Source organism: Stegostoma tigrinum, chromosome 9, assembly GCF_030684315.1.
Source record: "Stegostoma tigrinum isolate sSteTig4 chromosome 9, sSteTig4.hap1, whole genome shotgun sequence".
Lineage (NCBI taxonomy): Eukaryota > Metazoa > Chordata > Chondrichthyes > Orectolobiformes > Stegostomatidae > Stegostoma > Stegostoma tigrinum.
Genome location: NC_081362.1, coordinates 83,592,997 through 83,614,770, shown reverse-complemented (window position 1 = coordinate 83,614,770; position 21,774 = coordinate 83,592,997). Strand labels below are relative to the sequence as shown.

At 39.2% G+C, this 21,774-nt stretch overlaps 1 protein-coding gene across 15 annotated transcripts in view; it reads left to right on the top strand.

Annotated features, from left to right (window-relative positions):
- The window catches only part of cep170aa (centrosomal protein 170Aa), a 126,040-nt gene extending 117,182 nt beyond the window's left edge, over positions 1-8,858 (top strand). For all 15 annotated transcript variants that reach the window (XM_059648705.1, XM_059648706.1, XM_059648707.1 and 12 more), the window contains 2 exons: positions 4,876-4,927; positions 5,232-8,858. In XM_059648705.1, the coding sequence (XP_059504688.1) occupies positions 4,876-4,927; positions 5,232-5,437 (258 nt within the window). In that variant the 3' untranslated portion in view covers positions 5,438-8,858. The remainder of the gene's footprint in view (positions 1-4,875; positions 4,928-5,231) is intronic.
- The last annotated feature ends 12,916 nt before the right edge of the window (positions 8,859-21,774 follow it).

The window sequence follows — 21,774 nt, the reverse complement described above, 5'->3', positions numbered from 1 at the left end:
TCGTGTCTTTTTGTAGCCATTTGGTGTTCATGTACTCTTGTTGTTGGTTTCCTTCCTGTTTGTCTGATGTGATGTTTCTCGCAGTCTCTGCAGGGGATCTTGTAGATGACATAAGTCCTGTCCGTGGCAGGGAGTGGGTCTTTAGTTCGGGTGAGCAGTTTACGTAGGGTTGACGTGGCCTTGTGTTCCACTTTGATGCCCAGCGGTTGTAGGAGTCTTGTGGCGAGTTCCAATGTGTTCCTGATGAAGGGTAGTGTGATGAGTGTGTTGGGGCGTGTAGTATCTTCCTGATGTTCATGTAGGCATTTTCTGACCCAGTTTTTTGGGTATCCATTATCTTTGAAAACCTGGAAGAGGTATTCTTCCCCTTGGCGTTGTTCCATGTAGCTGCAGTGTGTTTGTTGTCCTTTTTAAATAGTGTTTGTATGCAGCTTCGTTTGTGTGTGCTGGGATGGTTACTGTTGAAGTTCAATACCTGGTCTGTGAGTGTGGCTTTATGGTGTACTTTTTGTTTGCAGTTCCCCCATTTGTCTTGCACTCTACCATGACGTCCATGTATGGGAGCTGTTTGTTCTTCTCTCTGGCGGTATTTATGCTGGTAGTAGGGGTGGGAGTGATAGAGTGAGTGGATGGGTTAAGATGGAGCCAAGAGAGATGTTAAAAGGTAGGCAGATGAAGGGATTATTGATGGTCAGCCAGGGAAAAAGAGATGCTCGCTCTAACAACTCCGTATTATCTTTAACTCCTTATATCTTTCACAAACACTGATTCAGTTTTCTCTAGACAGATGCTGCCAGACTTGCTGAATTTATCCTGTAATTTTGATTTTTGTTTCAGATCTCCATAGTTCTGTGTTTTATTAAATTGGGCGTCTTCTGCTTTCCTCTGAATAGTTGGGTGGGATACGTCATATCTGCCTCAGATGCTAGGTCCTCAATTTTGCATCCAATCAAAAAGACAGCGCCAGTAACAGTGCAACACTCCATAGAAACATAAACCCACGTGATGTGTGCAAGTCTCCTGTGTAGGGTTTGAATCTACAGCTTTGTCATTCCGTGACAAATATAAGCTAAAGCTGAAAGTGAATTGCTTGCAACATATGTTCTTGGTAGAATTATATACTAAGAATCTATCTTAATGTAAACTGTACAGTAACATAGAATAGAATATGCTTTACTATCATGTGCACGGCAGTACGGAAGTACAGCAAAATGTTTTTGCAATGGCTGTCATTATTGGAACCATCTTAGATACAAATGTACCTCGATACAAATCTTAGATGCAGAAGAGAAATAAAAGGCAAAGCAGTAGCATTACTTGGTGTCTTAAAAAATAAGTTAGAAATATGATAGTTATAACATAGTTTAAAAAATTGACATTACACTGTGGCAAAGAATTTCAGATAGCAGTTCAGTACTTGGTCTGACTGCCCACACCAGGCCCCGGCCCAACAACTGTCCTACTTTGCTCTAAGCCTCCAGCCCTCTCCGCACCAGCACTCAGCTGCATGAAGGTAAGTTGCATTGCCGTGGGACTCCCTTCCCCTTGTGCTGTCCTTCGACTCCAGTTTGGTTTAAAAGCTTATTGTTTGGATGCAGGAATAGGAATTTTATAAAACGGTACTGGTGGTTAAATATTAAATTTATCATCTGAAAGACAGTGTATAATTTTGGGATCCCATGAAAAACATGTTTGAAAATTCTTTGCCCTTCCAAAGGTATTTGTAAATTTATTTCTGATTATCTGCTTAGTAAAGACTCATTCAGGAATTTTGATTGGTACTTACCGTTGATATAAAGCTTATTTAAAATTGTAATTTGTTTAACTTTATATACACATCTATAAACATAGAACGATCATTGGTAGTGATAATTGATAATATATCTGTCCAACCAGCTATGCATGAGGTTTGTTTCTCGAAGACTTTAAATCTTTTAATACACTTGCTGTGTGGACGTAGTCTGGATTCAAATGAAATTTTAGGTGTAGCCTGTTCCACTAGCAAGGATAAATGACAAAAACTGGAATACTTTTTTAATTTTTTTTTGTTTCTAGTGAGTTAAAGATTGTAGAAATTATGCAATGGGTGGTTAACTGTAGATAAGAGGCCTGATTGGATGTTTACAAACCACGTAGCAAAATTTTTCCTTTTGCCCCGAGGACTCTGAATTTCTGTTACACTTTGGTTCGCTAATGTCCTTCAGGGAAGCAAACTGCCATCCTTACATGCTCTGGCCTACAGGTGACTCCAGACCCACAGCAATGTGGTTGACTCTCAAATGCCCTCTGGGCAATTAGGGACGGGCAATAAATGCCACCTGGCAGTGATGCCCTCCATCCCATGAATGAATAAAGAAAAAAAACTTGATGTGTGGATTAGTCTGGATTTGAGTGAACTGTTTCTACCATGATGCTGGATATTTACCTTTTTCTCCAGCCTTTAGTAGACCATTTAACTTTGTTCTTTCCATAACCTGCATTGTAGAGACCTCTGGATTTTAAGCTGAATGTTGTCTACTTGTTGACAGACAAACCGATTACTCTGTGCACCATAACACAGTTGGGTTTCTGCTGGGTGCTCCGGTTTCTACCCACAGCCCAAAGATCTGCAAATTAGGTGGATTGGCCATGCAAAATTACCCATAGTGTCCAGGGATGTGTAGGTTAGGTGTGCTTATATGGGAAGTGCAGGGTTACATGGATAGGGTAGGGTGATAGGTCTTGGCAGGATGTTGTTTGAAGGGTTGGCGTGGACTTGTTGGGTCGAATGGGCTGTTTCCACACTGCGGATTCTGTATTTTAAAGAAGATCTTCATCCCATTCAGTTTGCTTTGATGCACTCAGGGTTAATATGATAATCCTCAGTTTACTTTTTCTATAACTTTCCTTCATTTGCCCCATAACTCCTGACTCCCTTAACTAAAAATCTTGCCTATCTTAGACTTGAATATATTTAAAAACCCAGCTTTCACAACCCTTTTGTGATAAGTATCTTTGTGGACCTGTTTATAGTTGCACCACCACCATTTGTTTGTTAAATAGTTCATAGAAACTCTAAAACAAAAATAATGCAGATGCTGTAAATCTGAATTAATCTGGTAGTAGCAGTGGGGAGAGAAACAAGAATTGATTTCTCAGCCGGGGGGCAAGGGGTGTGCAGGGCATGGTCTGAGGCTTATCAGTTCTTTCAGACTATCATCAAAACATCGTTTCTTGCTGATGCAGATGCTTCCAGACCTGAGTATTTCCAGCTGCTTCAGTTTTAACATAGAAATGCTTCACTGATTGAGAGGACGTGTTGGTACTGGTGCTTACTGAATTGAAGACATTTTGAGTTCGACAGGAGATTGCAAGACATTAGAATTTAAATGTTAAATTTCAACAGATTGATGATACTTGTCAAAGAGCAGTAAAAAGACTATTATAAATTATTGTCTTGATAAGAAGATCTTTGCAGCAGTGTGAAGTATTGCTGGCATACTGTCTCCAAAGAAGTACTGTTAAAAAAATTAATTAAAATGGTTGGATTCAGTTGATTACATAATGTTCAGGAAATGTTTTATTTTCTTAATTTTTGTGATTATGAATTGCTTGTGTTAATGAATTTTTAAAGTTGAAACTGCAGTTGTTCATTGGTTTTCCTCCATCTCTCAAAAATGGGAATGTGGCATCTCAAATTTCAACATACAGTGATCTTGCCCTATTTTATAACCATGTTGCGGTTAGGGGGTGTTTCTGGAGTAAACCCGAAAGGTCTTGGTGTAATTCTTCTTTCCCTCGAGTGGCCATGTTATCAGAATTAATGTGTGAACAGGGTGTAGAGCTAGTTTGATCAGTCAGGCTAAACATACTTTGGTAAGCTATTTTTATATTTTATTCCCATTCCCCCCTCCTGTTAGTCTCCAATGTAATGTGTCCTGTCCAAGCTGCATTAATTTTAGAAAAGACAGAAACGGAAAGAATGGAAAATTACTATTCCTATACAATTTTATTTAAAATAAAATCACATATCAAGGTCTTGAGGAAAGCTGTAGCTCAGGCAGTTTACCATATGCCTTGCAGTGTATCATATTTCTTAAGATGTGTGTACTGTGTGAGATTCTGAAATTAGCTTATTGGTCATGTCTAGTCAGCACTTACGTTTAACTACAGCTAAACATAACTTCTAAATATATTAAGCACAGCATGAATAATTATTTTGTTGTTAGGTAATGTGCATTCTGTAGAAGTACAGTTTGCAGTTATTTATTTTAATATAAATACTGTGGCTACCGGATCATAAGTTGGGAATTTGCCTTCACACGCCCTGAAGCTGTATACCATTTTCAAGGCACACAGTCAAGAATACGATGGAACACTGTCCGTTGGCCTAGATGAGTGCAGTTCCACCAGCACAGTCAGCTCATCACCGTCCAGGACAAAGCAGCCCACTTGATTGACACCTCATCCACTAACTGAAACATTGTTTGCAGAGGTTGAGCAGGGAGAAACAATGAGGTTGGAAACAGACACTTTGGTCACAGGGTACCCACTAACTGATTTACCCATCTTCCCATTTTTACCACTTTTTCTGAAAAGCAGCTTTAAAAATGTCTTTGCACTCTCACCCACTAGTTGGCTTCTTCTAGCTGTGGAGGAAGACAGATTTGAGACCCTTCTTTAGCATTTTAAAGATCTCTGCAGGCCTAAAGACAGGAAATTTGGTGGGAACCTTACCCAACCTTGTATTGTGGAGAATGAGCAGAACTTGGCCACCTGACATTTTACATGCCCCATTTACTAACCCTCACTGGGGGAAAAAAAAACAAGGCAGAGGTCTATAAAGCATGTATTTGTTTCTGCAGTTTCATGAATTGTGCTTCCTTTTTTAAAAAGGAGATTTCATCAATTCTGCAGGAGTTAAAGAAAGTAGAGAAACAGCTACAAGGTAAGTGGTATCACAATTTTTCAATCTTTCATCTGGTATATAATTAGCATTCTGCAAAGTATTAAGTCATATTTTGGAATATATTTTACTGAGACTAATGAATTTGTGTATCTGTTTCAATAATAATGTGATAAAACTGGAATTGGGTTTTCTAAAATGCTTTCCATGAATATGAATGAACACTGATTTTACATGAAACACAAACTGAGAGAGGAATGTAAAGAAAAATCTGATAAATCGAGCACTGTTAATTGTGATTCATTGAAATCAGTTATTTAACAATTACTGTGTTTTTACTTTTCAGCCATCAGTGTGATTATTGATCCAGATGGTGCTTTGGATTCAGCATGTGGCCTGAAATTATCAAGTCCCAGTTTGCTAGGACAAACTAAGCACAAGACTAGTTCAGATCGAAGTCCTCCAATCACAACTTCTAATGCTGACTACCACAACCATTTCAGCCAATATGAACACAATGGGGAGGACAGAGAGAATTCTGTGCATGAGTGACACTATTTTGTTGTCTCTTCAAAGTGGCAGAGCATTTATCAACAGGCACAACGTTTTTGATCTGGCCTCTGTTATTGAGAACAGTTCTGCTTGCCTCACTAGCCTTGAGGTGGTTTCCTGCTTTCTGTGGTGCTTTCCTCACCACACAACTTTTGCTATGGCTGTAAGCTTTGCATCCATCCAATAATGAAACATTACGGGGTGAGAAGTCACATTGTCAGATACATCCAGTGAAATGTGAACACATCGATGGCTCTGCTGGCCTTCATGAGTCATCTTCAAAACAAAATGGAGAAGCAAATTGGCATTATTATTAAAACTGGAATAGAAATGTGTTTAAACACTGTGTAAAATGGACTAATATATAGGCAACACAAGCTTAGAATATCAAAAACATCAGTGCCAAACTGCTCAGTATATTGGTCAGTTGAACAACGTTCTGTTGAATCAAAGAACTGCTGTTTGTTATTTATGTGTTTAGTATGTAAACCACAGACGCCACATAGGATATTGCTTAACTGTACAAAGTAGAAAACACATCCAGCAATTATTGTAATTTTGGATAAGAATCTCTGCTTTATGCTGTGATCAGAAGTTGGTTAATGATTTGTAATGCTGAAAAGTCCTGTTGATTGCAACATTTTTAGTATTATACAATATTGCACTATTAACAACGTGAGTTAAAGGATGGGAATGTTACAATGGCAACTGAGTCTTGTGTAACACTCTGTTTACCTGTCAGATTTAAACAAAATCATAAACCAGCAAAAGTTAACGTGTTGTTTTGGGGATTGCACACGATTTGCCATTTCTTAAGAGGAATAATTGAGATGCTTGTTTTCGTGCAATGAGCTGATCAATATGTCAGAGGACCAATTTCAAATCAGTAGCCCAGAAGTGATTCACTCCAACAAAATCTTAGTAACCCAACTGTATATAGAACTAGTGCATAATAAGTATTAAAAACAAACTTGATGGATTAAGGAGGCACAGTGAGGCAGCACACACTTTCACCTCCCTGGTATGGTTTTGCACCTAATTTAAGCTGGTGCAAGAAGGTCTCTTGTGAATTTGCCTCATTGACATAAAATATGTTCAGGGCATTCTTTCTCTGTTTTTGTTTAGAATTGAGTCAAGGTGGTAAAGTTGCTCATAACTGGCAGCCCACTCAAGCATGGATGGGAAAAACTGGGATTCTAATTATGCTGCCAAATAATGTACTTTATAGACGTTTACTGCATACCTGGTTGCTTTGGATACTGACTTGGTGACAAAAGTACCCCATTCTCATCAGAATGCCCGTTACTTTAAATGTTACTGATAAAACTGGAAATAGGAAAAAAATCCTTCCTAACCACATGCACAACACAACTTTCATCCAAAAGCCAGATGGACATCTCTTCATTCTGCGCCCTCATGTAAAACTAACTTTGTCAATAACAGTCCTTTTTTCTTTGTTTGGTGATCACCAGTTGTTCCTTGTCTTTACTTTTTGTGATGTTGTTTAAAAGGTATGTAAATAACTGAGGTGAGAAATGGAAACTGGAATGATGACAGTAGAATGTGTATTTCTGAATTTGGAATTAGATTGAGTAGTTGAGAGATGTTAAAAAATCCATAAAGTATCTTTTCTGATATCGGGACTGGCTAACAAAGTTTTCCTGTTTTCTCCATTAATGATGTTATCTATATTGATCAGCACAAATCAAGGTAAAGCTCCACACTCTCTTCCCATGAAGACAATGATTTTACCATTTTATGATTTAGTAATAGAACATTAATTTTACTATTTAGCTATGTCTTGACTTGGTTAAATCCATTTTTTTTTTATATTTTGCATAGAACTGATCCCTCTACTTCCATCCAGTTCCTTGCTTTGTCCCTAAATCATACACTGTGCTCATATTATACACTTAAGATATTTGACTAATATTACTGCAAGTTTGCTGCTAAAAAATATGAACCTAGTTTGGTCTCTTCCCTACTTATGTTTTGGTCTCTCTAACATTCTAGCTGCATTTGAACTCGGCAGTGCCAGAAAGAGTAATCCACATCACATTACTTTAAACTACCCATTCTTGGCACTAAGTGCACCATAAGCATTGAAATTTAGCAAATCTGTTTTCAAGTAATTGTACACTAAATGATACAGCAACATGCCATATAAATTGATCTTGACACTGCATCTTGTTTTTAAGTAGCGGTGGTAATTCAATTGTGTGGTATCTGGTGTAACTCTCTTCCTTGGCATACAAGGCTCTTCTGAGAAATTTTGAAGTATGGATTTTTTTAATATACCTGACCACTGGTAATATTGCCTTTTTTTTAATATACTGAAGGGTCTTAAAAACTTTATTTTTTCCTTGCATTTTTTTTTATGGCCTAACTTCAGGGCAGAAGGAGTGCTGCACAAACAGCATCCCTATTGATGTTATATAGCAGGTGTTGTAAAAAGAAGGGAAGTTAGAGAGTAGCACCAATGCCATTCCATTTGGGTTTCAAATAACATCATACTTTAGTGTGAATAATTCAAATGTGCATTTTTAAAAAAAAGTAGGACCTCTTGTCCTATTTTCGGTTTTTATATTCACCTGATCAAAATAGTACTATAAAAGAATAAATCCCAGTTGTTTTGTTGTTCACAAAATATGATAGTAATTTCCAAATTGATTGTAAACAACCTTGTATTCAAAGGCTGTCCTTCTGAAAAAGTTTTCAATTTGTTGTTGTAGTTTTTACCGGAATCTGCATTGGTCTAGATTATTCTGTTCCACTAGCTGGCGTTCTAACACTAGCTCTTTAAAAACAATTGACAACCAAGTAATAATCAAGTTGTATTTTATGAAGAATGTTTGCATTGACACATCAGGATAGAATCACTCCCAGTCTGAATTTACAAATGCTGTTTGAATTTTGTGGATTTAAAAAAGTGCTTTTGTTTTCTGAACATTGAGAAAGGATAGCAAGACAACCAATGTTGCCTGTATTTTCTCTGTATGGCTGGAAGCTATTACAATACCAAAAGCAGAGTTTTACCCCCATGCTGAAAAGTGATGAGTTGGCATATGACAGAGCTTCTCTAATAAATAGTGAAGAAATGATTTTTTTTTCCAACTTCTAAACATGGCTAAGAGTTTCACTTTCTGTATTGGTTCGGGTTTACACATTCGTTGTAATTTGTAATATTGCCTTTTGTTTTGTAGCTACATGGTTTTCTCTTGATTTTTGTACAAACACTATTGGCTCTATTTATTTTTTATTTGGTTATGTATGTTCATTTGTATTTTTACATTTCTAATGTGTCCAAATAAATTTCTTTTCCCAGATTTTTGCCACAGAATGTTTGTTACAAAACTAAAAGGCCATCACTGATTATTTGATGGATGTCTGAGATGCTAATAAAATGCAAGTTTTATTTCCCCATGTGATTGTCTTTCATATGCTTGAATGACAATACCAACAATAAATACTTTCATGAAGCCATTGATATACAACATTGAATACCAAGCTATATGTAACATTGTTCCTGAATTGATTCTCCTTGATCTGTCAGTTTTCAAATCTTGCTTTCACACTTGTGTGGCTTTTTGCACAAGTCCTCATTGTAAGCCTCATTTTTATAGTAAGTCACAATTTGAATTGTGGGCATTTTTACACATGGAGTCAAAACTGGATGGAATATCTTGTTCTGCCAGCTTATCAGCAGATTAGGCCAGAACCTTATTGGAAATATGCAGTTCTAAGTTTAAGAGCAGAGTGGAAGGGCTTTGGGACCCTGGAGCAATCTATGATAATATCATAGCTCCACTTCAATAAACATAAATAGTGCTCTGGGAAAAGTTGGAACCAACTCGAAAGATTGAGATAAGATGTGGACGTGAGACTAGATTAATTGTTAGCCAATGTAACTATATGTCAAATCCTAGTAGATCTATACTTATCATGTAACTAATTATTTTACATTAATACTAAACACTTATTTCTTATTCTTAGCCTGAAGACTATTCTTGATATTGTCTTATCCCCAACCCAAACTAAGTGTGGCATCAAACACCGCAATAAAAGACTATAGAAGTTGCAGGATTAAATGCCTGGAAAATTGACAATTGATGTTCAAGAAACAAGACCTGAGATTCTTTTATATAATGCAGTAAACCATTGTTTTGCTCCCAATGATTTCTTGATAGCTTTTAGAACAGCTAACAAGAAAACAACACCTGAACACATGATGTGGAGGAAACATTGCTGAACAAAAAGACTCTGCGAGAACACCAGAATACTGAATCTCAAAATCCTTAAACCAACAAGAGGAAATAAGCCTTTAAAGAAGCAATGAGAGCAGTAAAAGCACACTCAACAGCTAGCAGAATGAATGAGTTGTGTGTCAACAGAAACATTGCGTTCTGAAACCAAAAGCAGATTTTACCTCCTTTAAAGGAAGGTGCAAAATACTTGTTTTCACTCAAAAAGCTACAACAAGGACCACTATTAAATAATCTACAGGGAGTTAACATTTTGAGCTGTTTACTGAGATAAAATTAAGATCAACAAGTTAAGATACATAAAATTGACTGAGAAACTTTAATCACAATGTAAATCATTGCTGTAGCTTGAAATATCAGCTGCAGGCTGACATTCATAAGTCTATCTTATTTTGGTCGGCCTGGGCTGGTTGGACCAAAGGTTTGACAACTGTCAAAATTTTATTTGACAGTTAAGAAATTTTATTGATTTTATTCTTCATTAAAATACAAAAACATCAGCTGAAGAAAAAGATGATGGGGTTTTTAAATTTGATGCAGACATCTCTGGATACAACAAAAAGTCATAGTAACCATCTTTGATACAGTCAAAAGAAATCATTGACTATAAATTCAATATTGCCATTTTGTTCTGGTTCTTTGCAGATTGTTTTTGAAAATACTTCTTAAGACCCATATAGCACAGAAACAGACCCTTTGGTCCAACCAGTCCAGGCTGACCATAATCCCAATCTAGACTAGTCCCACCTGCCTGCTCTTGACCATATGCCTTCAAACTTTTCCTATTTGTACATCCATCCAAATGTCTTTTAAATGTAATTGTACCTGCATCCACCACTTAATCTGGATGTTCATTCCACATGCAAACAACCCTCAGTTTTAAAAAAATTGCTTTTTTTTTTAAAAATCTCTCACCTTAAAAATATGTCCCCTCGTTTTGAAATTCCCCATTTTAGGGAAAAGACAACCATGATCAACTCGAAATCTCATTATGAACTTCTATCAGATCGCTTCTCAACCTCCTACATTCCAGTGAGAAAAGTCCCAATCTATCCAGCCTTTTCTTGTAACTTGAACCTTCCATATCTGACAATATCTTGATAAATCTTTTCTGAATCCTCTCCAGCTTAATAATACCCTTCCTATGACTGGACAGCCAGAACTGGACACAGTACTCCAGAAGAGGTCTCACCAATGTCCTGTACAACCTCTATGTAACATCCCAACTCCTATACTCTAACGGCTGCACAATGGAGGCAAGCATGCCAAAAGCATTTTTAACCATCTGTCTGTATGTGACACAAACTTGAAAGAATGATGTACCAGCACCCCTAGGTCCCTCTGTTCTGCACTACCTAAGGTCCTACCGTTGTTTGTTGTACCAAAATGCAATACCTTGCATCTATTCAGATTGAACTCCATTAGCCTTGCCCGTTGACCCATTTGATCAAGATCCCTTTGTAATCTTAGAAAACCTTCTTCACTGTCTACAATGCCACCAATTTTAGCTCATTCACAAACTTATTAACCATGCTTCTATGTTCTCATCCAAATCATTTATATAAATGACGAACAGAAGAGGACCCAGAACTGATCCCTGTGGAACACCACTGGTCACAGGCCCCCAATCTGAAAAACAACCCTCCATCACCATTCATTTCCTGCCTTTGAGCCAATGATGTGTCCAGTTGGCAAGCTCACCTTGAATTCCATGTGACCTAACTTTTCTAATTAGTCTACCATGTGGAACCTTGTCAAAGGCTTTACTAAAGTTCAAATAAATAATGTCTACTGCTTTGCTGTCATCAACCTTTTTGGTAACATACTCAAAAAGATCTAATTTGTGAGACACAATCTTCACCTTGGAAAAGGAATATCTTTATACAAAGATGTCATGGTGGTAAAGTAAAATTGAACAACATTTAAAGCAGTATAAACTTCAGCAGCCTTCTGTTTTTGACCTACAACAAATATTTATCAACAAATTTAATCAACTGAGAATACTGCAAAGCAACAAATGTGGAGCACAAGGAGAACAATATTCTTCTAAATCAAAAACAAAATCACGTGCCTTTCGCAATGAAAGAATGCAACAAAATTCACCAATTCAAATCTTAAAACCAGAAAAGCTTATCTTTTTCAGATACATTTGATATAACACTTCTCCAGCTCTCCTTTTTTTCAGCTCCAATCATTTATTATATTTTGGAAGCAGCTATCTAAAATCATAATTGCATTAAAAGTAGTGGGAGTGCTGTTTATGAAATAGTAGTTCAATATTCATTACCAAAGTTAGTAAAGTTGAGCAGTGTACACTGGGTTGCCAGTTGACTTGGTTGGGCTACGGTATTAGCCTGAATCCTGATGGGATGGTGATGCCATTATAATCTCTCTGACAAATTGTTTTGGAAGGTCTCGAGAGAAAACATAATTCTGAAAATTTTGAACAATATTGTGATTGGAACAAGAGTCAAATGCAGAACACGTTAATTAACTTCTGTATTAGATGGAAGATCATCAGATCACGTCATACAAACAACAGATTGTTGAGAAGCAGATTTTACATTTGACAACTTCCTAATAGCTTTTAATCAATATTTCACTGTCAGAACTAATAGGACACTGGCATAATCATGCTTCAATGGCAGATATCAATTTGTAGAATAAGCTGTAGACCATTTCATTACTGATCTGTGAGTACAATTTGAACCACAAATTTGGAAACATAATGCTATAAATTGTCTCTTAGATAAATCAGTTACTGAAATTTTTCAAAAGAAGATCCAATGTTAGAACGAGTAGTTCAAATATTGGTGGATATGGAGTCTAGAACATTGTTCAAGAAACATAATCCATTAAATATTGCATTTAATGCAGAAGATTTTACTGAATGTACTGACTACTTAAAGTCTAATAGACCATATGACCAGTGAAGACAGATCTATTATCAGAACAATATACTACTTATGACAGTATCAATGTGAAAGTTACGTCATCTACTACTACAATATCTTGTCATAGGCTGGTTTCAAAACCCCCATATTAGCAAAAAGAAAACTGTCTAGCCTTCCACTAACAATGTACTCATTGGAGCAAAATAAGTATCTTCTCAGAGATGTGCTATGGTCTGAAGAATATACCAAACTGAAAATGAAATAGTTCCCAATCTAACCATGAACCTTCATGCCTTGAAACAAAAGCATTGAGAACAATTCAACAGTGAAATGGAGCAAGTTTCAGCTATGATCCTACTGAATGGCAGAAGAATCAAGTGGCCTACTGTTCCTATTTCATATGGTCTACACTGGAGGACCATACGGATGTATCAACTACTTAAGTTCATCCTCAGAGCACTAATAAAGCTATCCAATATTGTTAATAGTAGAAATACTACAAACACTTCATTACTTAAACACTGCTATAGTTACAACATTGTTGGAGAAGGCAGCTGGGTAAACAAAGGTTTGGTTTGTGACATTTTTAGACAAATATATAAATTTATCTTAATTTTTTTCCTGTTTTGCAGTTTAGTACACACTTAGTAGTTCACAAGTATGCAGACTAGAAATTTGTTTCAGCTGGAGTAATTTGAACAAAATTGATTAACTGCCCATTCCAAGCTGCGCCTGACATTTAAGTCCATTAATTGCAATGAAACCGAAATTGAGGTGCTGCACACAATGGGCTAGATAGCTAATCCAGTATCACCTGGATTGTACCACCGCCTGAGATCAGTTTCTAGTTTTGTATGTCTTAAACTTTACTTGCTGCCCATTGCAGAATTCAGAAAGTGATATTGTACAATTTTACAAAGGAAAATCTCAGTGTCACCATGTTTGAGCTAGCAACTCATGATAAATGGAATGATCATAAACATTAAAGATAAAATTCAGATGTATGATTTAAAGTATCTATGCCTCTTCTCTTAAAGAGAAGACAGATCCCAAGAATTTTCACAGCATTATAGAAGCATTATGGCATAGAAGAAGGCCAATTGGCCAACTGAGATAACACCATGTGGAGCTGGAGGAACACAGCAGGCCAGGCAGGCAGCATCAGAGGAGCAGGAAACTTGATGTTTCGGGTCGGGACCCTTCTCTTTCTGAAGAAGGGTCCCGACCCGAAACATCAGCTTTCCTGCTCCTCTGATCCTACCAGGCCTGGCCTGCTGTGTTCATCCAGTTCCACACTGCGTTATCTCAGACCCCAGCATTGGCAGTCCTTACTATCTCCAATTGGCCAATGGTATGTGCACTGACTCTTTAAATGAGCATCATTAGCTACTGCCAATTTCTTGCATCTCTTCCATATCTTGCACGTTATTTCCATGCAGGTAATCACTCAACACAGTCTTCAATGCCTTAGTTGAACATGCTTCCACCAGAATTCCAGGCAGTGCACTCTAGATCCCACAACCCTATGGAACGTCCAGCTAAGTGTGTCCAAAGATCTGTGGGTCAAGAATTAACCTAACTACTTGCTATGTGAAAAATCTTCTTCTTGCATCACATTTGCTACTTTGTTTTATATTTGAACTCAAGAGTGCAACAACTTCAAGAAAGTGGAGAAGAGATACTGCTCTTTGAGCTTGCTCAGAGGCTCATCGGGGCACAGAAATATTGAGGGGGGATCTTGAAACTCGGGGTCATTTTTACAGACAGAATGTAGGTGTTCTGCAAAGTGGTCATCCAGTCTGTGTTTTGTCTTCCCAGTGTAGAGGGACCACATTGTGAGCAGCAAAAACAGTAGACTAGATCGAATGAAGTGCAGGTAATTGGCTGCTTCACCTGGAAGGTGTGTCTGGGGCCCAGGATACCGAGGAGGGAAGAAGGAAACGGGCAGGTGTTGCACATTATGCAATTGCATGTGGGTTGGTATTGGGAGTGAAGGAGGAATGGCCCAGCATATTCCAAAGGGAATGGTCCCTGCAGAATGCTGACAATGGAGGGGAGGGGAATATGTGTCTGGTGGTGGCATCTTGCTGGAAGTGGCAGAAATGGTGGCTAATGATCCTATGGATGTGAATGTTAGTGGGATGGTAAGTGAGGGCCAGATGGACCCAATTGCTGTTGTGAAAGGGAAGGATAGGGGTGAGGGCAGAAGTGTGGGAGATGAATCAGACCCAGCTGAGGACCCTGTCAACCATGGTGCTGGGGAATCCTCAGTTGAGAAAGAAGGTGAACACTTCAGAGGCCACCTGTCAAAGTTGGTATCATCAAAAGAGATGCGATAGAGACGGAGGAATTGGGAGAACGGGATGGAGTCTTTACAGGAAGCAGGATGTGGGGATATATAGTCAAGGTAACTGTGGGAGTCAGTGGGTTTGTAATGGGTATTGGTGGCCAACCTAACCCCAGAGATGGAAACAGAGATGTCAAGGAAGGGAAGAGAAGAAGAGATGGACCAGATGAAGGTGAGACCAGAGTGGGAATTGAACACAGAATTGATAAGACGGTGTAACACCTACCTATTTACCTCCTCTCTCCACACTGTTCAAGGCACCAGACACAGAAGCAATGATTTACCTGCATTCATTCAATGTCGTCAACTGTATTTGCTGTTCACAGAGTGACCCCCTCCATACTTGGGAGATGAAACCTAGATTGGAAGACTGCTTTGCACAGCACCTACATTCTGTCTGTAAAAATGACCCCGAGATTCTAATTGCTTGCCACTTTAACACACCACCATATTCCCACGCCAACATTTCTGTGGCAGGCCCGCTGCAGCATTCCAGTGAGTGTCGGCACAAGCTCGAAGAACAACATCTCATTTTCCACTTGGGGACCCCTGCAGCCTTTAGGGCTCAGCATCAAGTTCAATGATGTTAGAGCCTGACTCCATCCTTTGATGTTTTATACCCCCCAGCCACCCACACCCACACCCAATTCTGTCATGGCAATGGGTTGTTTTTAGCACAGCCAACCCATTCTTGCCCACTCTCAGTTCTCATTACCACTTGTTCAGCTTCTCTTCTGTCCTGGTTGCAGTCAATAATCACCTTGGTTTCCTTCTCCTGTCACATCTTTCCCTTTGGGCTCCATCTCCACGTTCTGAAGAAGGGTCATTGGAACTGAAACATTAACTCTACTTTCTCTCCACAGATGCTGCCAGACCTGCTGAGTTTCTTCAGTAATTTCTGTTTTTATTAGTTGAAACAGTTTAATATTTTCCCAGGGTGTGGACTTTGCTAGCAAGGTGCAAACTGATCCCTAATTGCCCATGATCTGAGTGGTTGGCTAGGCATTTAAGAATTAACCACATTGCTGTGGGTTTCGGGTTTCATGTAGGCCAGGAAAGGATGACAGATTTCCGTCTGTTGAGGGCATTAGTGAAGCAGATGGGATTTTACAACAATTGATGATAGTTGCCGCAATTACCGTTACTGACACCGTCTTTATATTTCCTGAGTTATTAACTGAATTCATTTTCCACCAGCTGCCTTGCTGGGAGTCAAATCCATGCCTCCAAATCATAAACTAGGGCCTTTGGATAACAAGTCTGTTTACATTATTGCTGTGCTATTATCCTAAGTTGCAAAATAATCAAATTGGATCAATGATCTTAATGGCAAATAAAGCTGGAAATCATTGATTGCTGGAACAAAAACAAAAGTTGCTGGAAAAGTTCAGCAGGTCTGGCAGCATCTGTGAAGAAAAAAAATCAGAGTTAACGTTTCAGGTCCGGTGACCATCACTCCAAACTAATTTACAGCATCCGCTGTTATGCTGGTTTTTAATCACTGATTGCTGTTGCTTTAGTTTTGGCTATTGTACTACAGAATGATGTTAGGAGAAATAATTAATTTGTTCGTATAAGATTATCAAACATTTAGACAATTAATAGGGGTCATTTTTCTTAATTTAAATCCATGAACATCTCAAAATATACTCTCATGTAACAAGTAGAGATAATAAAATCCAATTCCAGGCAATGAACTTTGTAATCAATTATTTATAGCATTCAGCCTTGCTAGTCTCAGGGTTAAAATTAAGCTTCATTCAGCGGAAAAATAGCCTTCAGTTTTTATGAGATGATTGTCTGCTTGCCATTTTTATCAGAGATGCATCAATCAATGGGAACTCTGTGATAGATTGAATTCAGCGTATTTATGAATGGGCATTAATTAGACACTTTCCAAGAGATGGGACAGGATTGTTTGATCACATCATAAAGTCTATCCACTGGAAGCAAATGAATGAATTAACATGGTAATGATCTTTTAAGGTAACAGATGAGATTAATAGCTGTATCACAGTGCAGATACGATAGATCAGGGCCATAATTCTTTCTTGTCGATCTGACCAGGCTGCTGTAATCGAGAGTGTTAAATGTTCATTTAGCTCCTTTTCTTTTGCCAGTGCTTCTGGATCAAGAATGACTTCCACTTCAGTTTGATCCAGATGATGGATCATTCTGATATATGATCTGCAGCCTCGTACGGGGCTGACGGTGCTATAAAGATTGGGTAGTTATGTTGCATGTTCTCTCTGGCACCCCACACTTTCAGGACATTCCTGAAGTGTTTCCTTCAGTGAGTTCCTAGTATAGCAGTTGCTTCAGGTGTGTGGTATGAGACAAATAAATAGTATGCACTGTCCAACTGAACCGACATTAAGTGATTGGCCTTTCGATGCAGTGCATATTATTCTGGGAGAGAATGCTGCTGTGGGACCACCAATGTTGCCCCTGAATATGGAGGATCTTGCAAAGACACCACTGATGGAACATCTACACTCCTTTGAGGTAGCTGCCGTAAGCCATCTAACCATGCAGGGGGAGGGCTGTTGTGGTGCAATGGCAGTGTCCCTACCTCTGAACCAGGAGGCCCAGGTTCAAATCCTACCTGCCTCAGAGGTATGTCATAACAGATTGATTCAAAGACAGGAGAGTGGGGATCATTACTGCCTGCTGAATCACAACCTTAGTCTCAGGTTCATGATTATGGTCCTCAAATACCAGAGCCTTGCGAGCAGATGGAGCATGGGAACACCTTGAGACGCCATGTTCTCATGTTCAAAGATAAAACAATCCTTATCATAGTGGATTATTCTTCCAAGTGTATTGAGCTGATGGATCAAGTTACTACATGGTCCCACTTCAGTAGCAACAGACAAAATGCTGAAGGAAATATTTGCCTTATTGGCATACCTTATCTATTTACAGAGTTTGCCAATGACTTCTTGACACACTTATTCAAATCTACAGTTTTGTCCCCATACTCAGATACCCCCTGCCCACTAGACAGGCTAAAAGAGGGGTCTGTACCTCCAAATCCTTGTGAAAAACAGTGATGATGTCTTTTTAACCCTGTACATTGCCAGTCTGGGCTGCTGCCCAACAGTCACCCTCCATCAGAACCCTTCATTCACCCTCCATCAGAATCCTTCATTCACCCTCCATCAGAATCCTTCATTCACCCTCCATCAGAATCCTTCATTCACCCTCCATCAGAACCCTTCATTCACCCTCCATCAGAATCCTTCATTCACCCTCCATCAGAATCCTTCATTCACCCTCCATCAGAACCCTTCATTCATCCTCCATCAGAACCCTTCATTCACCCTCCATCAGAACACTTCATTATGCACACACTGTGCCCAGCTCTACCACATACCCATTGACCATGTTTTAAGACAGTGGAGGTTCGGGAAAAAGGAAGACAATTACTGAGCTGACCAGGCCATAATTACAACAGCCACCGTGTGCTATTGCCAGGGGAGTAACTCTAGGCCCACGTCTAGAAATGAAAAAGCTACGACCTGGGTCAATCAGCTCACTTGCGGTGTTACCCTGTGAAAGCTGATAGGAGACTCTCAAGAGAAACTGACTTGCATTGGGATCATCAACAGAGAGACTGGAGAATTTCCCAAATGACCAGGCAAAGAGCCCAACCAACTCATCACAGGGTTCACGTGACCCTCTACAGAAAGGCAGTAATCCTTGAACTCTCCCAACAGAGAAAACAAGATCTGACTGATCAAAACACCAGTGATCAGGCCATATATGATCAGATCATATGTGGAGTGGTGACTTGGGGGTGGCATCAATGAGTTTAGGTTGGGGGATATAGATTACTGTGAATAGTTTTGTAGGGTAAGTTGGTTGGGGGTGTGGAGGTAGGTGGAGTATAATATGGGGTGCAACTATGTGATAATGGCTTGGGTGCATCTTCAGTGATGTCAGCTGATATCAGATAATGTGAGACTGAGATCAGAGAGAAGACAGTTGCAGTGAGGGCCTGATCTGCTCTACCCCTGTTTATTATTTGTTGGCTAACTGGGGAGATGGTTAGTTCTCTTGGCTGGTAGCAGGTTTGTATTGTAGAGTGATACCAGTTGTGTGTAGAACTTACAATAAACGATTCTCTTTCTGAACCACGGCACTCATCTGAGGCGTGGTGATACTTAGGTTACCCACCACCAGTTATCTCTCTCTAACGAGGACAACACTTTTCACTGTATTTTGTAACAAGATACACATGACAATAAATAAATCAAATCAAAGGACAATGGTGACCTCTATCATGGTTAATAAACATTATTAGTTCATACTCATATAGAGACCAGTCCTATTTGTTGATAGCTCTTAGAACCAGCTTTTCACATTTCTCCACCTTTCAGATAAAAGTTATATTGATTAAAAATATCTAGAAATCCAAGTGTTTCTTATGTCTCAAAGCAGATCCTCTGCAATATGGACATGATTATTTTCCACAGTTCAGCAAATGCCAGAGGTGGAAGGGTGCCGTCGAAATTAGTCCATCCGTTAGTTAGTAATTTCAGAATACAACAAAGCTGATTGTCAGCAAAGAGAAAATGACAAGCTTTGCTGGAGTTGTAGCTCATCAAATTCAATCTGCCTGACACAAGCCACATGGCTTTTATGCATCAGGATGGCAGTGAAGCTTTAATATCTGGGGTGACAGTCCATTCTTCTCCGTGTGCCTTCAGGGAAATGGACGAATACAATTTGTTTCAGCTTGTACTTGAGCTGTGGTGTTCTGGGGAATTTCTGTTTCATTTTCCACATTTTCCTTTTGGAAACAAATGGATGAGGCTGACCTGCTAAAAGGTAATTGTTTTCAAGTATCAGTCACTGAAACTCACAGTGGCCTAAATTCAGTGAGAATTCCGCTCTTCTAAAAAAAAAATTTCAGGGGGTGAAATTTGACAGTGCTCTCAGAGTCTCAGCAAAATCAGCAGGGTCTGAAACTCCAGCCGTCCAGGTTCATGCTCCACAACACTGTTGGATACAGCATTTACTCATGACCTTGAAGGGGCACACAATCTTCTCAGGTATAAGTAACAGCTATATACCTATTATACCAGTCACCCATGTTCAGGAATCCTTGAGAGAGAGTGGTCGTGACTTTCTTGAACTGCTGCACTGCGTGGTGCAGGTTATTTCATAGAAAAGAAGGAGATGTAGCATCAGTTAGGGTCTGCCAGAGATGCTTGAGAATAACTTGAACTAGGGCCAAATGATGGTGATATTTTAATCAACAGTAATTGGGAGTGTGTCGAGGCTGACGTATATGTCAGTTGTAGCAAGCCTGACTAGGAAGGCATATGCTTGGACTCTGTTTAATCAGCATTTTAACTTCCTGTGTTTAACCAAAAAGTTCTAGAATTTGTTCCTCGCATCTAAGTTTTTGACCTATCTAAGATATACTGGCATTGTAGGCAGCCCAGAGAAGGTCCACAAGATTGATCCCAGGAATGGAGGCATTTTCTAATGAGGAACAAGAGCAGTAGGTCAGGAGTGATTGAAATGAAGGGAGAGATTAAATCAGAGATAATAGGAACTGCAGATGCTGGAGAATCTGAGATAACAAGGTGTAGAGCTGGATGAACACAGCAGGCCAAGCAGCATCAGAGGAGCCTGGGCCCGAAACGTCAGCCTTCCTGCTCCTTTGATGCTGCTTGGCCTGCTGTGTTCATCCAGTTTTACACCAAGAGGTGAAGTCAAATCAGTCCAACAGGAAGAACAGGCAGGGCCTGGTTGATTAACATGATGGGACTGGTCGTGTGATGTGCATTTATTTTAATGCGAGGAGTATTACAAATAAGGCAGGTGAACTTAGAGCCTGGATTTGTACATGGGACTATGGTGAGGTTGTCATTACAGATGCTTGGTTGAGAGAAGGGCAGGACTGACGGCTCTGCATTCGAAGGTTTAGATGTTTCACGGGTGATAGAGAGGGATGTCAAAGGGATGGGAGGTGGTTGCATTACTGACTAAGGAAAATATCACAGCTGCACTAAGAGAGGACATTTTAGTGGGCTCATCCAGTGAGGCAATATAGATGGAACTTAACAATAAGAAAGGTGCAATTACAATAATGATCTTATATTATCAGCCTCCCAGTAGCTAGCAGCAGATAGAGGAACAGGTATGTAAGCAGATCATGGAAAAATGTAAACACAACAGGGTTGTTATCATGGGTGATTTCAACTTCCCCAATATAGACAGGGACTCCTGTTGTGCCCTGGTGTTAGATGGAGCAGAATTTGGTGGTGGTTCCAGGAGGGCTTCTTGAAACAATATGTAGATAGTCCAACCAAGGAAGGAGCTGTACAGGACCTTATATAGTGGAATGAGTCTAGCCCGGTGAACAGATAGCTTTAGATAAGATAAGACTGGTCCTGGAGTGGAATTGCTAAATTGGGAAAATGCTAATTACCACAATATTAGCAGAAACTAAAGAAATTGGATTGACGATGGCTGTGTGCGAGTAAATCCGCATCTAACATGAGTGAGTCTTTTAAAGACCAATTGATCAGAGTTCAGGACAAGAGGTAATAAAAGTTTAGTCAGAAAGAAAAAGGAAGCATATAAGGATAATTAAATCAAACCAGGCCCTTGACAAGTATAAAGGAAGCAGTAAAGAACTTAAACGAGAGAATTAGGAGTGCTAGAAGGGACCACAAAATGTTCTTTGTAAGTAGGAATAAGGAGAACCCCCAAGCATTTATACATACTCTAGGAGCAAGAGAGTAATTAGGGAAAGGGTCAGGCCACTCAAGGACAAAAGAGGGAATTTATGCATGAAGAAGTGGGTGAGGTCCCTAA